At 38.6% G+C, this 21151-nt stretch overlaps 1 protein-coding gene across 1 annotated transcript in view; it reads left to right on the top strand.

The window, feature by feature from the left end:
* The window catches only part of Spidr (scaffold protein involved in DNA repair), a 213039-nt gene that overhangs the window by 49642 nt on the left and 142246 nt on the right, over positions 1–21151 (top strand). Inside the window, exons 6-7 of the mRNA XM_005370370.3 lie at positions 16430–16683; positions 19339–19439. Coding sequence (XP_005370427.1) covers positions 16430–16683; positions 19339–19439 — 355 coding nt within the window. The remainder of the gene's footprint in view (positions 1–16429; positions 16684–19338; positions 19440–21151) is intronic.

Raw genomic sequence — 21151 nt, forward strand, 5'->3', positions numbered from 1 at the left:
CTAGGCTGAGCAAGCTATTCATCCAAAGAGAATAGGTTCTAAAAAAGCCAGTACAAGCAGCAGGGTTAAATCCTGGTGCCACTGCCAGTGGCCCCCTCAGTCTGCCCTAGCCATACAGCTGTCACTCATATTTAGATGGACTAGTTTGGATCTGTGATTGTTCCTTCCCTATACAGCCAGAGTTGGTGAGCTCCCTTTAGCTCAGGTAAACTGTTTTTATGGGTATACCCATCATGGTCTTGACTTCTTTGCTCATTTCTCACTCCTTCCACTCTTCAACTGGACTTTGGGAGCTCATCCTAGTGCTTAACTGTGGATCTCTGTCTCTGCTTCCATTAGTTGCTGGATAAAGGTTCTATGGAGATATTTAAGATATTCATCAGTCTGACTACAGGGGCTAGTTTGGGCACCCTCTCCTCTATTGCTTAGGGTCTGAGCTGGGATCATCTTTGTGGATTTCTGGGAATTTGTCTAGTGCCAGGTTTCTTGTTAGCCCCATAATGGCTCCCTCAATCAAAATATCTCTTTCCATGCTCTCATCTCTGTCCTTCCATCTCGACTATCCCATTCCCTCAAGTTCTCTTTCCCCTCTTTTTCCCCTTTCCCCTCGTTTTTGCCTTCCACCCTCCCTATTTCCCCCACCCCCATGCTCCCATTTTGTCAGGCGATCTTGTCTATTTCCCCTTATTTTTCCTTTCCAGGTGGATTTATCTATGTTTTTCTTAGGGGTCACCTTGTTACTTAGGATCATGGACTGTAGGCTCAATATCCTTTACTTTACAGCTGGTATCCACTTATGAGTGAATACATATCATGTTCATCTTTCTGGGTCTGGGTCACCTCACTCAGGATGTTTTTTTCCTAGTTCCTTCCACTTGTGTGCAAATTTCAAGAGGTTATTGGTTTTTTTCCCCCCATGGAGTAGTACTCTAGTGTGTAAGTGTGCCACATTTTCTTTATCTATTCTTCGGTTGAGTGGCATCTAGGTTGTTTCCAGGTTCTGGTTATTACAAATAATGCTGCTGCTATGAACATTGTTGAACAAATGCCCTTGTAGTATGATTGAGCATCTTTTGGGTATATGCCCAAGAGTGATTGCTGGGTCTGGAGGTAGGTTGATTTCCAATTTTCTGAAACACCACCATTCTGATTTTCAAAGTGGTTGTACAAGTTTGCATTCCCACCAGCAATGAAGGAGTGTTCCACTTACTCCACATACTCTCTACTGTTGGTGTTCTTGATATTAGTTGTTCTGACAGGTGTAAGATGATATCTCAGAATTGTTTTGATTTGCATTTCCCTCATGGCCAAGGATGTTGAACAAAGCCTTAAGTGTCTTTCAGCCATTTGAGATTCTTCTATTGAGAATTCTCTATTTAGTTCTGTACCCCATTTTTTAATTGGGTTATTTGGAATTTTGATATTTTGCAAATCAGTCCTCTGTCTAATTTGGGGTTGGTGAAGAGCTTTTGTAATTCAGTAGGCTGCCTTTTTGTCTTATTGACTGTGTCCTTTGCTTTGTAGAAGCTTATCCGTTTCAGGAGGTCCCATTTATTTATTGTTGCTCTCAGTGTCTGTGCTACTGGTTATATTTAGGAAGTGGTCTCCTGTGTCCATGCATTGAAGGCTGCTTCCCACTTTTCTCTTCTATCACGTTTCAGTGGTCAGATTTATATTGAGGTCTTTAATACATTTGGACTTGAGTTTTTTGAATTGGGATAGATATGGATCTATTTTCATTCTTTTACATGGTGACATCCAGTTATACCAGCACCACTTGTTGAAGATGCTTTCTTTTTTCCGTTGTATAATTTTAGCTTTTTTTTTTTTGTCAAAAATCAAGTGTTTATTGGTGTGTGAATTAATATCCGAGTGTTTGATTTGATTTCATTGGTCCACCTATTGGTTTTTATGCCAATACCAAGCTGATTTCAATACCGTAGCTCTTTAATAGAGTTTGATGTCAGAAGTGGTGATGCCTCTGGAAGTTCCTTTATTGTACAGGATTATTTTGGCTATTCTGTTTTTTTGTGCTTATTTTTGTTTTTGTTTTTTTGGTTCTCCATATGAAGTTGATTATTGTTCTTTCAAGGTCTGTGAAGGATTGTGTTGGGATTTTGATGGGGATTGCATTGAATCTATACATTACTTTTGGTATGATTGCCATTTTTATTATGTTGAGCCTACCTACCCAAGAGCATGGGAGATCTTCCCATTTTCTGGTATCTTCTTCAATCTCTTTCTTCAAAGACTTAAAATTCTTGTCAAATAGGTATTTCACTTCTTTGATTAGTAACACTCCAAGATATTCTATGTTATTTGTGGCTATTGTGAAGGGTGATGTTTCTCTGATTTTTTTTCTCAGCTTCTTTATCATTTGTATATAAGAGGGCTACTGATTTTTTTAATTGATCTTGTATCATGCCATGTTACTGAAGGTATTTATTGTTGTCAACGTTTTCTCGTAGAGTTTTTGTGGTCACTTGTGTATTCTATCATATCATCTCCAAATAACAAAAGTTTGGCTTCTTCCTTTTCGTTTTGAATCCCCTTGATCTCCTTTTGTTGTCTTATTACTATAGCCAGAACTTTAAGAACTATGTTGAAGAGATATGGAGAGAGTGAACAGCCTTGTCTTGTTCCTGATTATTTTGAGTTTCTCTCCATTTAATTTGATGTTGGCTGTCAGGTTGCTATATATTGCTTTTATTATATTTAGGTATGTTCCTTGTATCTCTGATCTCTCCAAGACCTATATCATGAAGGGGTGTTGGATTCTGTTGTATGCTTTTCAGCATTTAATGAAATGATCTTATGTTTTTTTCTTTTGTTTTTATTTATACGGTGGATTACATCGATAAATTTTCCTATGTCAAACCATCCCTACATCTCTGGGATGAAACTGACTTGATCATGGTGGATGATTTTTTTTATGTGTTCTTGTATTCAGTTTCCCAGTATTTAATAGAGAATTTTTGTATCTATGTTCATGAGTGAAATTGATCTGTAATTCTCTTTCTTGGTTCAGTCTTGGAAGAATTTGTAAGGGAAAAATTTCTTTGTTGACCTTTTTTTTCTTTTTATTGATTTTTATTGAGCTCTACATTTTTCTCTGCTCCCCTCCCTGCCTCTCCCCTCTCCCCTTCAACCCTCCCTCAATGTTCCCCGTGCTCCCAATTTTCTCAGGGGATCTTGTCTTTTTCTACTTCCTACATAGATTAGATCTATGTATGTCTTGCTTAGAGTCCTCATTGTTGTCTGAGTTCTCTGGGATTGTGGTTTCTAGGCTCGTTTTCTTTGCTTTATGTTTAAAAACCACCTATGAGTGAGTACATGTGATAATTGTCATTCTTTGTTTGGGTTACTAACTCAAAATAATGTTTTCTAGCTCCATCCATTTTCCTGTAAAATTCAAGATGTCATTATTTTTTCTGCTGTGTAGTACTCCATTGTGTAAATGTGCCACATTTTCCTTATCCATTCTTCAGTCGAGGGGCATTATGGTTGTTTCCAGGTTCTGGCTATGACAAACAATGCTGCTATTAACATAGTTGAGCACATGACCTTGTGACACAATTGAGCATCCTTTGGATATATACCCAAAGGTGGTATTACTGGGTCTTGAGGAAGATTGTCTCCTAATTTTCTGAGAAAAGCACCACACTGACATCCAAAGGTGTTGTACCAGCTTGCATTCCCACCAGCAATGCAGAAGTGTCCTCTTTTCCCCACATCCTCTCCAGCATAAATTGTCATCAATGTTTTTGATCTTGGCCATTCTTACAGGTGTAAGATGGAATCTCAGAGTTGTTTTGATTTGCATTTCTCTGATGACTAAGGGTGTTGAATCTTTCCTTAAGTGTCTTTCAGATTCCTCTGTTGAGAGTTCTCTGTTTAGGTCTGTACTCCATTTTTTAAATTGAATTATGTGATCTTTTGGTGACCAATTTCTTGAGTTCTTTGTATATTTTGGAGATCAGACCTCTGTCTGATGTGGGGTTTAGTGAAGATTTTTTCCCATTCTGTAGGCTGTTGTTTTGTCTTGTTGACCTTGTCCTTTGCTTTACAGAAGCTTTTCAGTTTCAGGAGGTCCCACTTATTAATTATTTCTCTCAGTGTCTGTGCTACTGGGGTTCTATTTAGGAAGTGGTTCCCTGTGCCAATGCATTCAAGTGTACTTCCCACTTTCTCTTCTCTAAGGTTCAGTGTTGCTGGCTTTATGTTGAGTTCTTTGATCCAATTGAACTTGAGTTTTGTGCATGGTGATAGATCTGGGTCTATTTTCATTCTTCTACAGGTTGATATCCAGTTATGCCAGCACCACTTGCTAAATATGCTTTCTTTTTTTCCATTTATATTTTTTGCTTCTTTGTCCAAAATCAGGTGTTTGAAGGAGTGTGGATTAATATCTGGGTCTTCTATTTGGTTCCATTGATCCTCCTGTCTGTTTTTATGCCAATACCAGGCTGTTTTGAGTACTTGTAGCTCTATAGTAGAGTTTGAAGTCAGAGATTGTGATACCTCCAGTTTTTTTATTGTACAGGATTGTTTTGACTATCTTGGGTTTTTTTGCTTTTCCATATGAAGTTGAGTACTGTTCTTTTGAGGTGTTTGAAGAATTTTGCTGGGATTTTGGTGGACATTGCATTGAATCTGTAGATGGCTTTTGGTAAGCTTGCCATTTTTACTATGTTAATTCTGCCTACCCAAGAGCATGGGAGAGCTTTCCACTTCCTGGTGTCTTCAATTTCTTTCTTCAAAGATTTAAAGTTCTTGTCATACAAGTCTTCCACTTTTTAGGTTTCTCACCAAATTTGCTGCCACTGGTGATGTAGATGTGAGGCTCATTTCTGCTGCATAGAACCTTAAAATACCAAATGGATTTTAAGGCAGTTACCTAGTTTGGCAGCAGCCGGAGATTACGAAATCCCATATGGAGAGAAGATAGGAAATCCTACCTGGTAGGGTGGTGATTCCAGCCATGTGTAGATCCAGCTTATGCTGGTGAATATAAAGCTACAGGCAGATGGCTTTTTTTTTTTAATTTGTACCCCAAAAGTTGGATGTCAGATGTTGCACAACTAATAAAAACCCAGAGATACATACTGCGGTTCAAGCTGAAAGATCAAAGAAGCAAGGCAGCCAACCACTAGAGAGCTCTTACTTCTATAAAATCTTCAGACTTAAAAGAGAGTGAATTTCTGTCTCATCCTGTCTTATATTCCTCTCTTGTGCTGAGATTAAAGGCATGCACCACCATTGCCCAGCCTCTATGGCTATCTAGTGTAGGTCCTTGAATTAAAGGTGTGTGCTACCATTGTGCTGCCTCTATGGCTAACTAGTGTGGCTGGCTTTGCACTCTCATCTTCAGGCAAGCTTTATTTGTTAAATCATAAAGAAAAATCACTATAGGAATATTCAGAGATATTCCTTCTATGATGAAGGATAACTTCTTGTACCTTTTCTCAGATACCATGAGGGAAAAAAAATCTAATGTGTTGTAGGCATATTTCAGTTTTAGGAGTAATTCTTTTGTCACTTGGATGTGTTAATATGGTCTGTATACCAGGAGCTCTCAACCTGTGGGTTGTGACCCCTTTGTATATAGAACAACCTTTTCATAGGCGTTGCATATCAGATATCCTGCATATCAGATATTTACACTATGATTCATAACATCAGCAAAATTAGAGTTTCACAGCAACAACAAAAATAATTTTATATTTGAAGGTCACCACAACAAGAAGAACTATTTTAAAGGGCCTCAGCATTAGGATAAATGTACTTGAAAAAGTTCTAGTAAGCACAGAATTGAAGATTCTTGACCATTTCAAGCTTCTCTGCCAGTTGAGCCATATACCCCAACAAATCCAATGGTACTTGGCATTCAGTAGCAGGTAGGCTTCTACTCTGAAGCAGGCCCAAATAGGCAAATTAGCAGAGACCCGCAGGATTTGGGTGCAAGGACTTAGTATAATTTATGGAGAACTAGTCTGCATTTTAGAGATAGCGCTAGTGGGCTGTAGTGAAAATGGAATGTTTGATGATACGCCACCACTTTTTATGTGATCTTCAGGGTCCTTCATGAACTGAGTCTGAGTCACTAAGTCCCAGTGCTGTATGTGTAAGCCAGTGACGTATCATCAAATAGTTGTCAGCAAATGCAGGGGACATGGCTCAACTCACCTATATTATCTATTACTGGCTCCAACTCAAGGAAGTCATTGCAGAAACCTCTAGTGTGGCCAAACTGGGATTCATGGCTTTAATGCCAAGAAAAGGAACTTCATGATGAGCCTTGAGGAAGAAAATATGTAGAACTGTGTAAAAATGATTACTAATAACCACTCAAGGGCCAATATTATGCTGTCTTAAAATCTTTGCCAAAGAAAGAAGTCCTCTCTTTTAAATATAGCTTGTAGGCAAGTTTTTAGGAGAGGAAAAAAACAAAAAATACCTTCTTTGCTGAAGTATCACAAGAACAGTGTCTAGTTTAGTTACTAGTCTAGTTATAGCTCTCCTCTGAAACCTCTTCAGGTGGGCCTCTACAGTCTGCATTTCTCGAGGTCCTGCCTTCCAGTTTCCTACTAGGATTGCCCAATAGGCTCTGCTTACAGCAGTCAACCACTTTTCTAGTCCCAAGTTTCAAAGTATTCTGTATTACTTAAGAAAAGCAACACTGTGAGGCCTATCACAACAATACCTCATACTTGGAACAAACTTCTTAATAGTTTTCTATTGCTGTGGAAAGATTAATATCAAGTTACAGAAGAAAACATTTATTTTGGCTTGCAATGCTACAGGGTTAAAAGTCCATCCTGACTAGGAAGCATGGCAACAAGCCATTGGTCCACCACTCACAGGGACTCATCCCACTCCTATCTTTTGGATTTTCAATTAATAACACTTTATCCATTCAAGTTTAGTATTTCTACTTTAATGTTTTTTTCTTTCTTAAATTATTCATTATTAGATTTCTGTCTTAGTCACTTTTCTGTTACTGTGGAGAAATACCACGACCAAGGCAACTCTTAAAAAGAAAGCATTTAATTGGGGGCTGGCTTACAGTTCAGAGGTTAGTCCATGATCATCATGGTGAGGAACATGGCAGTTCACAGGCAGACATGGTGCTTGAGCAGTAACTGAGAACTGCATCCTGATCTGCAGGTAGAGACAAGGACTGGTCCTGGAGTGGGCTTTTGAAACCCTCTCCGAGTGACACACACACTCTAGCAAGGCCATACCTCCTAATCCTTCTAAAAGAGTTCCACTTCCTGGTGACTATGCATAAAATGTGGCCTATGGGGGCCGTTCTCTTTCAAATCTTTTTTTTTTTTTTTTTCCATTTTCGAGACAGGGTTTCTCCGTAGCTTTTGGTTCCTGTCCTGGAACTAGCTCTTCTAGACCAGGCTGGCCTCGAACTCACAAAGATCCGCCTGCCTCTGCCTCTACCTCCCGAGTGCTGGGATTAAAGGCGTGTACCCCCACCGCCCGGCTCTTTCAAATATATATATATATATATATATATATATATATATTCTCATTTATGGTTGATTCTCTCAACCTCCTTCTCAGCTCTATTTCCCTATCTTCCCTGTTTGTTCAAGCCAAATTCTATTATTTCCCTACTACTTTCATATCATATCACATGTGTTTTTTATATTCATATTTCTTAGTGTTTCTGTCTTTTCTTCTTATAGGTCCTTTTGTTAGTTTCTTGCTGTTTTCTTATTACTCTCATCAAAGTGTAAATAATTAAAAACTAGCAGGTAAGATAGGCATATGATAGAGAACATGTGGTATTTGTCTTTCTGAGTTTGGGTTATCTAACTTAATATAACATTTTTTTCAGTTTCACCAATTTTTCTGCAAATTTCATTTTTCTTTATAGCTGATTAAAATTATGCATTCATCATTTGATAGGCATGAAGACTGATTTTATTTCTCTATTATAATTATGAATAGAGTAAGAATAAACTCATATGTACAAGCATCTTTGTGACTGCTTTGATATAGTGTTCATTATGTATTTACCCAGGAATGATAATGCTGAATCATATGGTAAGTCTTTTTTTTTTTTTTTTTTTTTTTTTTGATACAGGGTTTCTCTGTGTAACAGTCTTAGCTGTCCTGGAACTAGCTCTTGTAGACCAGGCTGGCCATGAGCTCACAGAGATCCACTTGCCTCTAACTCCTGAGTGCTGGCATTAAAAGTGCCCCCCCCAGCGGTAAATCTGTTTTTTAAAAACCCTTTATATGCATGTGGAAGTTAGCTCTCTTCTTCTACCATATGGGTCCTAGATGTTCTCAAGTCATCAGGATTGAAGGCCGGAGTTTTTCTTTATTCCCTCACCCATCTTGCTGATCTTATTCTATTTTTAGTTTTTTTGAGAATTTCCACATTAATTTTATCATTTTCCACATACAACACTAAATAAGGGTCCTCCTTTCTCCATATTCTCACCAACATTTTGTTTAGTTTTGTTTTGATAGTATCTATTTTGACTCGGTTAATATGGAATCTTAAAATATTTTTAAAAGTTATTTTATCATTTTGTTGAGACAGAATTTCATTAATCTTGGATGCTCTGAAACTGCTGGATAATAGAAGGAACTTGGGCTTCTGGTCCTCAGGCCTCTAGCTACCAAGTTCTGGGATTACAGCCATGCTGGATCATGGTTTACAGGATTGGGGATTAGACCAAAACCTCACTTTACTAACTAAGCCATAATTCAGTCATCAGAGTGGTTTTAATTTGCATTTCCATGATAGTTAAGGATATTGAACAGTTTTTAAAGTATTTCTTGTCCATTGTATTGATGCTCTGGTTATGGCCAGGACACTCTACGGTTACTTGTTCTTTTCACTCTGCTTGTGAGTTTATTAATCACTGTTCATTGCACAGTGAAAACCCTGATGAGTTTTTGAGAGAGAGAGAGAGAGAGAGAGAGAGAGAGAGAGAGAGAGAGAGAGAGAGAGAGGCACTACCCTATGAGTGTAGAGATAAGAATTTAGGAGAAAGATGGATACTAATTTAATGGAATAGTCCTAGGTCAGTCTTGGGGTCTGTTGACATCCCCAGCCATATACCAGGAACCAGATTTATACCAGAAATGTGTTTCCTTCTAAATACTGGGTCTTACATCCAATCAGGAATTAGCTATAATATTTTTGTTACTATTAGACCCATAAACATATTTTGTCATGCTAGTCATTATTATAGCTCACAAGGTTCACAGATGTATAAGCCTGTTGATGTCATCCCCCAACTCCATAATCTATCCTGCATCTTTCAGCACTTTAAAGGTTAGCCACCAAAGAGGAAGCTTCTTGGTCAGTACCAACCTGGTTTTTCCATGTCCTGTGATATAGTGGTATCTTTAGCAATACCGTCTCATAGTCAAGTTCTGGTGGAAAAAGTAGAGCAATGGCAATAGGTCAGTAGAAGGATCTGAAGTATGTCCCTGACCAACAACTCAAAAGAGGGTATCTTCCTCTACCTGGAAGTGGGTTTTCACTTGACAACCTGTGGTTTCTTATCCCTTATGTAGAGTAGCTCTACTTAAACTCTTAATTAAATATGATATTGTGTTGCTCATAAAATAGTAGATTTTTAAAATATAGCTTCTAAAAACATGCTTAGTGTTACATATTTCTCCTCCATTCCTGCCTCAGCCATACACTGACATCCTCTGTTTTAAAACCTGCCACCCCATGATTTCCCCTTTTCCTTCATATTACCTGTGTTCTGCTATCCCCCGTCCCATAAGATTTTTGTCCCCCTCCTTGTCAGTGATTGATTTCTAGTATTCTGTATTGTATAGGTCTAAACAATGTTCAGCATTTCTTCTTCTGCATATGCATTTCTTCACACAGTTGTGGGGGTTTCTGTCCTGCTTGGTTTCTGCCCTCCCACCAGGTCCCACAGTTGTTGAGCCCCAAAGAAATCACACAGAGGTCTACATTAATCATAAACTGGATTGGTCCATTAGATCAGGCTTCTTACTAACTCTTATAACTTATATTAGCTCATTCTAGTATATGTTAGCCACATGGTACCTTTTTCTGCAGTGCAGGTTACATCTTCTTTCTTCTGTGTCTGAGCAGGACTGGGGAGGAATGGGCTTCCTCCTTCCCAGAATTCTCCTGTTCTCATTTACCTGCCTCTACTTCCTGTCTCGTTGTCCCACCTATACTTCCTACCTAGCTACTGGCCAATCAGCATTTATTTAAAACATAATTGAAAGAATATAGACAATTGTCGCGTACCACTCAGTGTTATGTTTTCCAGACCCATGTATTTACTCACAAATTTCCTTTCAATTTTAGCCAAATAAAACTCATTAAGTATAGGTACCACATTTTCATTATTCATTTATCTGTTGATGGACATCTCGCTATTCATCTGTTTTAGCTATTGTGGATAGCATCTGTGAACATGGATGAGTGTATCTCTCTGTAGTAGGATCTTAGGTTCCTTAGCTATATGCCCTGGAACGAAAGATCTGTGTCTTATAGAAGATCTATTTTTAAGTTTTTAAAGGAAACAGCGCACTGGCTTTTTCATAGAGGCTGTACCAGTTTGCAGTTTCACCAACAGTGCATATGTATTCCCTATTTCCCATATCCTTGCCTGCAGTTTTGTCTTTTGTTTTCTTTCCTTTTTAGAAAAAGCTATTGCATAGACTTGCTCAGCCTTTATTTCTAGCCTATCTCTATTTCTTTGTGTTAGCTGCTGACTTGCAGAAGCACTTTCAACCAGGGATCCCTACTGGTAACTCCAGGCTGAGACACAAGTACACAATTTTCTCTACTTCCTGTCTTCCATTTAGGTCTTCCTGGACTTCTTAGTCCTGCTACAAACTGCTTACAGGAGCCCTTCCTCCTACCTTATTTCCGTTCCCTGGGGACTCAATCTCTTGATGCAGTCCTAGAGTTCTCTGGCTCTGTCCTGCTGTTCTCTCAGCCTAGAGCGTTTCCGTTTCTCTGTGTTACCATTGAGCCATAGAAACACTTTGTTTTTCCCATCTACCAAAATTGTCTGGGATCCAGAGTGGGAAAAGCAACCTAAGCAGAACACCCACTCAGCCAAGACCAGACCAGACATTTCTATAAGGAAACACCTCGAAATAGTATAGTTCCAGAATATACTTTCTCTCAGCAGTTTGTAGAATTTCTCTAAAATTGACCACATACTTGGATATAAAGGAAGTCCTCACAGATACAAGAAAATTGAAATAATACCTTGCATTCTATCTGACCACCCATGGATTTCAAAAACAACAGAAAGAGCAGTAAGTGTAAAAACTCTTGGAAACTGAACAACTTACTACTAAACAAAAATTAAGGCAGCAGTCAAGAAGGAAATAAAGAACTGTGCAGAACTGAATGAAGATGAAAGCACAATAGAGCCAAACCTGTGTGACACAAGTGAAGGCATTTCTCAGTGGCAAGTTCATGACACAAAGGACCCACATTAAACAACTGGAGAAATCTCATTAGTAATTTAATGACACACCTGGGAGTTATAGAACAGCAAGAACAAATAATACCAAAGAGAGTAGAAGAGAAGAAATCTAAACTATGAACAGGTGTCCATACATCTATTTAAAGGAAACATAAAGAAAATTTCCCTGTGGCTTTTTCAAGCGTACTTCATATTACTTACCCCACTTCTCTGCTTTACCCTTTGCATTGCCCGTGCTCTCCCTTGCCTGGTTAAAATGTTCCATGTTTTTAAATTTTTCTCTTCCATGCGCCTGTCTTCTACTAGCCTCATTTCTAGAATATCACCCCTATCTCCCACACTGTGTACCTTCTTCCCTTTCCTGGTTTCTGCAATTGCTCCAGGTTACATATGTAAATAAAGATTAAGAGCCTATATCTAGAAATAAGAAAGAATGTGTGACATTTTTTTTCCTCCGTCTGGGTTACTTCAGTCAGAATCATATTTGATTCAAAGAACAAGTCAAGAAAGAATAATTTTGGCTTCCTGAAATTAAATGAAAGTGAAAACACAGAACAACAAAGCCTCTGGAACACATTAAAAACATTATCAAGAGGAATGTTTATAGCTCCAACAGTCTACATTAAAATATCAGAAAGAACACAAATAACTTCATGATGCAACTCAGCAATTTGGAAAAATAAAACCAAACCAAACCCAAATCCCGTAGTAGATGGCAAGAAATAATAGAAAAATCATAGCAGGAATGATTCAACATATGTGACTCAATAAATGCAACAAGCCATATAAACTACCTTAAAGACAAATCATACGATCATCTAAAGAGGCACAGAAAAGGCCTTTGACAAAATCCAACATTCTATCTTTATAGAAGTCCTAGAAAGAGTAGGACTGGAGGGAATATACTATAACATAGTAGAAGCTGTATACAATAAATCTCTAGCCAACATAAACCTAAATAACGAAGACCCCAAAGCAATTATATTAATGTCAAGAATGAGGCAGAGTTTTTATTATTACCCAGTCCTTTTCAGTGTAGTACCTAGTTAGAGATAAGAGAAGGAAATTAAAGAATACAAACTGGAAGGAGTCAAATTATTCCTATTTGAATATGATATATTATTCATAAGAAATCACCAAAATTCCACCAGAAAACTTTTAGAAATGACCAGTTCTTTTAGCAAAGTATTAGTACATGAAATTGACCTATAAAATTGATTTACATTATATATACCCAAACACTCACATTTAAAATCAAGACTTTGCCTCTGCTAGTGAGATTGGGTCTCTATCTTTTCCAAAACTAACTAGTTTCAAGGATTCTGCCCATTGTCATGGAGGATCCATCAGAGTTCGACCCACTCCTGAACCCAGTATATCCTCAGTCAGATGAACAAGACTCCTCGGATGAATCGGGAATCTCACAGCCAGAACAGTTAGCAAAGGACCTAAAAAAGCTGACTCTCAACCCCAGTGCCAAGAAGCCTCCTGCTTCCCCGGCAGTATGTGGTCTTCGTTGCAGCCTCCACTGCAGCTGCCACCTCCGCTGTGCAGTGAAGATGAGATTGCTTGAGAACAAAAGTGAGAAAATCTTGAGAGAGATCCAAAGTGCCTTTCCCAAGAGAAGAGTCCGTACATCACTGTCTACCCACCAAGATCCTGTAGCAAGGATGAAGATACTGATGAGGAAGGAAGAGAAACTAAAAAGCCGTGATGGAAATGAGTTTGTAGAAGGTGAACCATTCAGATGCCTTTGCACTTTCTGCCTTGTCACACGTAGGATCCTTCTGAGAATGTTAAAATTAGGAAAAATTAGGACAGTCAGTTCAGAGCTAAGCTGTATTCTGCCCTTACTGCTCATAATGCCATACAGCAGTTGTGAAAGTTTTTGGTTTTGTTTTTAAGATTAAACTGTACAGTAGTGAGTTTTGTGGTAGATTGATTGATTGATTGATTGATTTTTCTGGTGCTGGGTGATCTCTCTCCACACTTGTTACCATTACATGATATAGAATGTGTTAAGTTTGAATACATGTGAATGACTTTAATTTGACCCAAAAATCAAGAATGAGTATCAAATATTCTGTGAGTTTTATAAGCCTCAAATCTGGGGTTAAATATAATAACTTGAAAGAATGTCAATAGAATTTGGGAGTGTTTTTTGTTTAGAAGGTAATAATTGGGATAGATCTTTGGATTTTCTCGTTTGCAGAAATTTGTAGTAAAGGCAATCTTGTTTTAATTTGTAGTAATAAGTACAGGGAATATATTAAAGTGGGCCATTGGAGTTTAAAAAATAGAATCAAAACAAAATTAAATAATGTACAAATAAATATTAACCAGGGAGGCGAGAGATTTCTTTATGAAAACTTTAAAGAAAGATTGAAGAAGACACTAGATCATGAGAAGACTTTCAGAGCTCATGAAATTGGTAGAATTATTGTAAAAATGACTGCTCTACCAAAAGACTCTTATAAATTCAGTGTCAACCCAATAAAAATTCCAGAACTCATAGGTAACCTCAGAAGACCCCAGATAACTAAAATATTTCTGAGTAAAAAGTACAATGTTGGAGTTATTACTATACCGGTTTTCTTGCTATATTACAAAACTGTTATAAACAACATGGTACTAGTAAAAACAAACAACAACAAAAAGAACTCAAACAACAAACAAAAAACTAGACATGTCAATAAGTGGAGCATAAATCAAAGACCTGTACATGATATCTTAGTTAGGGTCACTATTGCTGTAATAGAAAAAGCATGACCAAAGAGAATTGGGAGGAGGGGGAGAGGTTTATTAGGATTATGCTTCATCACTGAAGGAAGTCAGGACAGGAACTCAAACACAGCAGGAACCTGGAGACAGGAGCTGATGCAGAGGCCACAGAGGGTTTCCTCTTGATGTGTTTTCAGAACCCAAGTAAAATTTCTTTGACAATGCTTGTATTGCAGTGTTTTATAAGGAACCAGTTCTGGTTTCTACCATGCCTCCAGTGTACTTTGAATCCTCTTCACATCTGCCTGAGTCTGTAGCACAAGCTGTGCCTCTTTCTAGGAGAGTGGTTCTTAACTGAGGATAGCTCATCCAGGAAACATTACGTTGTGTCTGGACATGTTGTGATTATTACGGGTTGAACTTGTGCTCCTGACATCTGGTGGGTGTAGGTGGGGATGTTGCTAAACACTCCACAGTAATGGCCTCCATATTGTCTTAGCTCTAACTGGCAACAGAACTGAGCTTGAGAGATCTTACTTTAGGGTGAAATGAAAACCTTTATTCTAAAGAAAACTTTGCAGCCTTGCCTACGGGCATAGGCTTAAAGTCCCAGCTCAGAGGTCCAGGCTGATGGATTACAGTTCATAGTGTGCCTGGGCTGTGGGGAGTTGCTGACGGACAGAGTGACAAGTGACAGAGAACTCTGTACTCAGTCCTCATGGGGGTGGGAGGGATGGCTCATAGGGAAAAGATAAAATTATTTAGATATGCATTTCTCAAGTAATACTGAAGATATTGTGAACCATCTTTCTCAGTTTAAAATGCTCTGGTTCTTTTTGTGACTTATTTGTAATATTTATCTGGAAGCCTTATTGTGATGAAAGCACGTACTCCTAGTGCTTATTAATTGATAGATAAGTATCTCGCTGCCATGATTTAGGCTTAGAACCGCAAGGGTGGGTAGGAACTAGAATCATGCTTTTCATTCTTTTTTTTTTCTTTTCTTAAAAATGTTTCTTAGATGATACTGGATAGTATTTTAAAGACTCTCATATGTACTTAACAATATAATTTCAGAAAAGACCCAGTGCAGTAAGCTCCTGTGCCTATTAGCAAGCTCTAGCTACTCCAATAACAATGCACATATATGCTCACACTCTGCTTCCTGTTTTCACTCAAACACCTCCTGCATTGCCAGGGATACGTGGTCAACATTAATCTCGCAAAATAGATGGGCTCTGTAGACCAAGCTAGTCTTTAACTCACAGAGATCCGCCTGCCTCTTCCTCTTGAGTGCTGGGATTAAAGGTGTGCGCCACCATCGCCCGGCACAGTCTGCTTTCTAATACTCTGCGGAGACTGCCTACCAGGGGTACCAGCCACAAGGGTCTGGGTGCTTCCCTGTCAGTCACTAGTTAGAAAATGCTCTACTCGACAGTTTCATGAGGGCATTTTCAGCTGATATTCTTTCTTCCCAGATGACTCTGGGCCATGTCAAATTGGCATTAAAATCCTGCACAGTGTATGTCAGAGCAAAGACAGAAGGCATCAAAAGAAAGTATTAGATTCTACAATATGGCCTTATGATGCAAACTTCAGTTTTCTACTTCCACTTTTAAAAATAACCTTATTTTACAAGTTTAGACATTTGAATAAAACAATGAAGAAATATTTTAAGAAATGTTGGGCATTCTTAAATAATCCCTGTTTATGTTAAAGATTTCTAACTGAACTTTAGAAAATATATTGGAATTGTGCCAGAAAAGGCTTCACTGCTGAATTAAAATACTTCATACCTAAGGAGACAGTATCTTTATATTTGGTTTATGAGAAATAATGAATGTTATCTCCTTGCTAAAATTGAAAAGTAAGAAATAATGCCTTTATATTTGGTTCATGAGAAATAATGAGTGTTAGCTCCTTGCTAAAACTGAAAAGCTAAGAAAGAAACAATGCCCCCATGAGTGTCAGATAATGACTACTTTAGACTCTCAGATATGTTACCAGTTGACATCGGAGACTTGAGTACATATGACATGTGCCACTGATTTGCTGAAGGATGATAAGAAAAAAACCACTTGTGTTGATTTTGATGGAGTCTATAAAATAATGCCTGGCTTACAACTAGTTTAACCTATTCTTTATTTTTGAGTATTAAGTTTTTTGTCAAAACAATGATAGACATATATGCATTTGGACTTAAATGAAGAATATTTAATTACATTTCTTAATTTTTGCAGCCAATTTCTACAGAAATTTTGGAGTATTCATCAGATAGTGACAAAGAAGATGACCCCGAGAATGCCCTGTTTATTGATTCAGAATCCCCTCACAAATTCCGGGTGGATTTTAAATCAGATGCAAGATGGTCTTTGAACAGACAGACTGACTCAGGGGCAAATTCAGCTGAGCCCATATTGAGCACTCCCCAGAAATACACATCCAGCTTTCCCAAGACTTCAGAAAATTCAGCAACAAAGAAGAAGCTTTTAAGGTTAAATCATGTTTGTAATTTTCTTTTCCTCAATTCTTCTCTTTCTTTAAAATATTGACTGAGACTTTAATTTTAAAATACTTGTTTAATTGAGAAAGAAAATTAAAATGCAATTCTGATTTTGATAGACAATTAGTAAGCCTATTTTGGAGGCAGTTTATGGAGTTGTTCACTCAGTGGTGCATTAGTGGATTTGGTCATGAGTAGCTTGCACAACTGCTCGCTTTGGTGGAAATGTGTTCTTTGCTCTTCAAGTTTTATTAAACATCAGTTCCAGGTGCTCTGTTAGAGACACTCTTTCATTATCAATTATAACTTATAAAGAGAAAAATAAAAATAAATATAAGTCCACTAGCTTACCTGTTTGGCACGAGTATGGTTAGAGTGAGTGGCCAAATTAATGCTTAAGAATACAAGACAGCCTTATTTAAGGGATAATAGTACCTCACATGGCTGAGGAGAGCCACAGTGGGTGAATAGCCTTGTTACTAGTGTGTCAGTCTATGACTGGCCTTGGTGAGCCACGCAGAATGTGTGCAGGACCCTTTAGAGAGATGTCACAACCTCATGTCATCCAAAGTGTTTTTGTTTGTTATAAACTGGAACAAAATAATGTCCCTGTCCGTAGGCAAAAACGTTGAGAGTGAGAAGGAACCTATGTCCAGCAGTGCCTTAAACTAAAAGTGACAGAGAGCTCCTAGGTGAATTATCACAGTGGAGGAGAACACACTTGTGAGGGCGATGAGGTCTTTTACACTGTTAGCACAACAAACCGAGAGCAGTGAACGGTACAATGGGAGAACTGATGCCTAAACTTACACTCTGGATGGAGAGATTTAGCTGATTATGTGCTGAAAGAGATCTAGTCCCCAGAATAGTTGCAGAGAATAGTATTTCCAGAAAGAATATTTACAGAGGCAAATAATGGGTGCATGCACTATGCTGAGAAAATTTATATCCTTTCTCATGTTGTTTTTATAAATAAGGCACAAGGCTGTGTACCCATTCTTGAAAAACCACTTCCTAGTATCCAAAAATCGTGGACTGTGTCATGAGACCAAAGGACAAGAAAAATCCATGATACACTAAGTACAGTTAGTGACTTAGTGGCATGAGGTTGGTTATATACAGCAGGAAGACCAGTGGATTCATGGGATTTAGAGTCACAGTTTTCAAAAAGTGCTTATTAAATGGTCAAGACAAAATCCTGGATGAGTCCAGGCTAAAATGAACACAGCCCATATGACATCAAACACATTCCTGATGCTGGTTGGTCCAGTTGTAAAGCTATACGTACCACTTGATGGTTTAATTTGTATCATAGTGGGGAATGACATAAGCGAAACCCTTCAGTCATACTCAGTGAGCATTATGACTCAAGATAGTCACAGTTATTGCAAATCTGAATCCAGCAATGCCCCAAATGAAGTTGTTGCTTCAGAGGAGAATGGTAATTGGATATGATGATGCATACTTTTAATCATGCTATAAACAGTAGGATTGTAGTTCAAGACAAGCCTGGGTGACATGGTGATTTTGAAGTTAGACTAGAGTGCTCCATAATTAGATCTCATCTTAAAAACCCAGGAACTAGGAATCTAACTCAGTGATAGAGTATTTGTCTAGCATGTGTGTGGCTTCGGGTTCAGTTACCAGGAAGGAAGGAGTGTGGAGAATATGTTCTCCTTGAAAGGAGGATGATTTTAATGGTGCATGTGATGTTATCCAGGCCTTGAACATAGTGTTCCCAACCCTGTTGAGAACCTTCTGTGTGCCAAGCTTGTTTTTGTATGCAGGAGGCATGGCAGTACACCTCTGCCTATCCTCTGTGAAGACTGATTGTCAGCCAGGAGGTAAAGTCGCTGCACTGTTAGAAACGAGGTAGTAGTAGAGACGAGGTAGTAGTAGGAACAGCAGGTTTTGGATGGGAAGTGCTTGATTTAACACTTCAGGAGTTAGGCTACTAGATGGTGGTAGGTTTTTAGGCATGAACTAATGGAGATGGGCACCTTATAAATTTAAGATTTAGACATTTAGGTGAGGTGGGTAGATGAAATAGAGGAAAGTAATTCAGAAAATCCATAGAACTTTCCTTCCTTTCCTCCTTCCCCTCTTTCTCTCCTTTGGCTCCCTTTTTTGGCTTTGCCCTTTTCTAACTTTATGATCCTTGTAGTGTGTAGATACTAAATTATCTTACAGAGTCCAAGTAATGTTCTTGTTTGATTATTGTGCCCACCCACAGGTTGGCAAGTTCAGTCTTGTCTGAGGCTCTGAGTTCACTTTGCATTTATTTATTTGCACATTTGGAGGCCCTATTTGCATGGCAGGATGCAGCATTTTCTAGCCCTAGCCAAGTGACGAGTGCAGCTAGTAAACACACAGCACATCTAAGGAGCGAACAAATTAAGAATGTAGAAAGGGAACCATACCAACTTACCTGTCAAATTCTGTGAGTACAATGGCAGTTCAGCTTTGGTAAGAATCAGGGACTAGACCTCTAGGAAAACTAGGAATTGGAAATGATACACAGAAAGAGAATATCGTACAAAGGGTTTCCTTATTTCATCCGTTTTTGTTGAGGGTATGAAATGTGAAAGCTGCAGTTGTTGTGAGGACTGTTTATTTAAACATCGTATATTATATTTAATTAAACAGAGGCGGGCTGGCAGAGAGACTAAAAGAACTGCAGAATCGTGAGAGATCTGCCATTTCTTTGTGGAGACATCGATGTGTTTCTTATCAAATGACACCTTTAGGTAAGATTTTTATAAGCATCTAAGTTGATGGGTGCAAAATATTCCAGGTAAAAAGTCTTTTCTCACATCAAATACATGACGGTGGATTGTGTTTTTGTGACTTAAAAATATTCTTTCCAATAGTCTTTGTTTTGGGGAATACTTTTCAAAATATAGTTGAAAACTATTTTGGTGGCGTGTGGGAACTGACTGGGCTGGTAAAATGCTTGCTATACAAGCCTGAAGATCTATCTATCTATCTATCTATCTATCTATCTATCTATCTATCTATCTATCTATCTATCTATCTATCTCAGTGCATGTCTCTAGCGTGTATGCGAAAGGGCTAGAGAATATATATATATCAAGTATATTAATTTTGGTGAATTACTAGATTGTTAAGGCCAAAATGAAAATAAAAGACTTACAGTTTACAGTTGTAGGTCTATTGGTGGAATGCTTTTCTTTCATTCATGAAGTCTTATGTGCATTGCCCAACACTGCGTAAGTCAGGTGTGATGGTGCACACTATAATCTTAGCACTCAGGAGGTAGAGGCAGGAGAATAGTAGTTGAAGGTCATCCTCAACTTGAGAGGAAATTTGAGGCCAGCCTCAATGTAAGACCCTGCCTCAAGGAAGCAGAGGGTGAGATGATTCCTATGCTCTACAAAAGAATGATTTCAAGCTCTCTGTTCACATCCTAACTGTCGGGGTTCGCGGATCAGCCCCACGTTGGGCCCCATTATGTCAGGGTCTGGTGCTAGCCCGGACCCTCAATTATTTCTCTTAACTGGACCCCAACATAAACTGTGTCTCTCTGGATCAGCGTGGAGAAATGGGAATAAAGACACAACTCACTGGCTTTGTCGGGAGGGAGATTCTCAGTGGTCCCTCATGAAGTCCTGAGTTCACACCCTGAAGACTTCCTCTCGCTTTAATCTCCAAACTGCTTTAATACCTGATCATAAACAGCGGGAAATACACCAGCATTCTAGGTAACCAGGCGAATGGCTTTTTGTCATGTCCACATCTACCTGTGTGCTCTATATGCTAGCTGTCATGTAGGCTTGAATCAGCATTTCTATCATCAGGCATCCTCTAAATTACAAAGAAAGGCGCAAAACATCCTGACCTGTTGTTAGGTTAGAGACAGCCTTCCTGGCAGGATACATGACCATCAGGTGGGGCCTATGGCTTCAGAACCTGGCTGCCATACCAAATAGAAATATGGGCCTACACCTAACTTACTTCACTTTGTCCTTTCTTTTATAGTACTTTAATTAGCCAGATGCATTAATTTTCAGAATAACATGCCCAAGATGATTTGAGTTCACATGCGTGTCAGCGGATTCTGACCATGTATTTCAAATGAATCAACAATCACAGTATCCACAAACAGATTTTTTCTCTTACATCCCTTCCGTCTCAGTTAACTAATAAAATGTTCTGTGAGCTTTGAAAAATTTTTTAGAACAATCTTTTTTCATTTTGCCTATTTATCCCAGTTCACACTCTCTCCCTTCCTTCCGCTTCTCCACCTCCCCTCCCCTCCTCAGCCCCTCCCCATCCACTTAGAGAGGGTAAGGCTTACCAAGCAGAGTCAAGAAAAAGTCTGACACATCATTTTGAATCAGGACCAAGCCCCCCCCGCCCCATATCTAGGCTGAGCAAGGTATCCCTCCATAAAGAATGGGTTCCAAAATGCCGGTTCAAGCACTAGGGATAAATCCTG

This window comes from Microtus ochrogaster, unplaced genomic scaffold (assembly GCF_000317375.1).
Source record: "Microtus ochrogaster isolate Prairie Vole_2 unplaced genomic scaffold, MicOch1.0 UNK77, whole genome shotgun sequence".
Lineage (NCBI taxonomy): Eukaryota > Metazoa > Chordata > Mammalia > Rodentia > Cricetidae > Microtus > Microtus ochrogaster.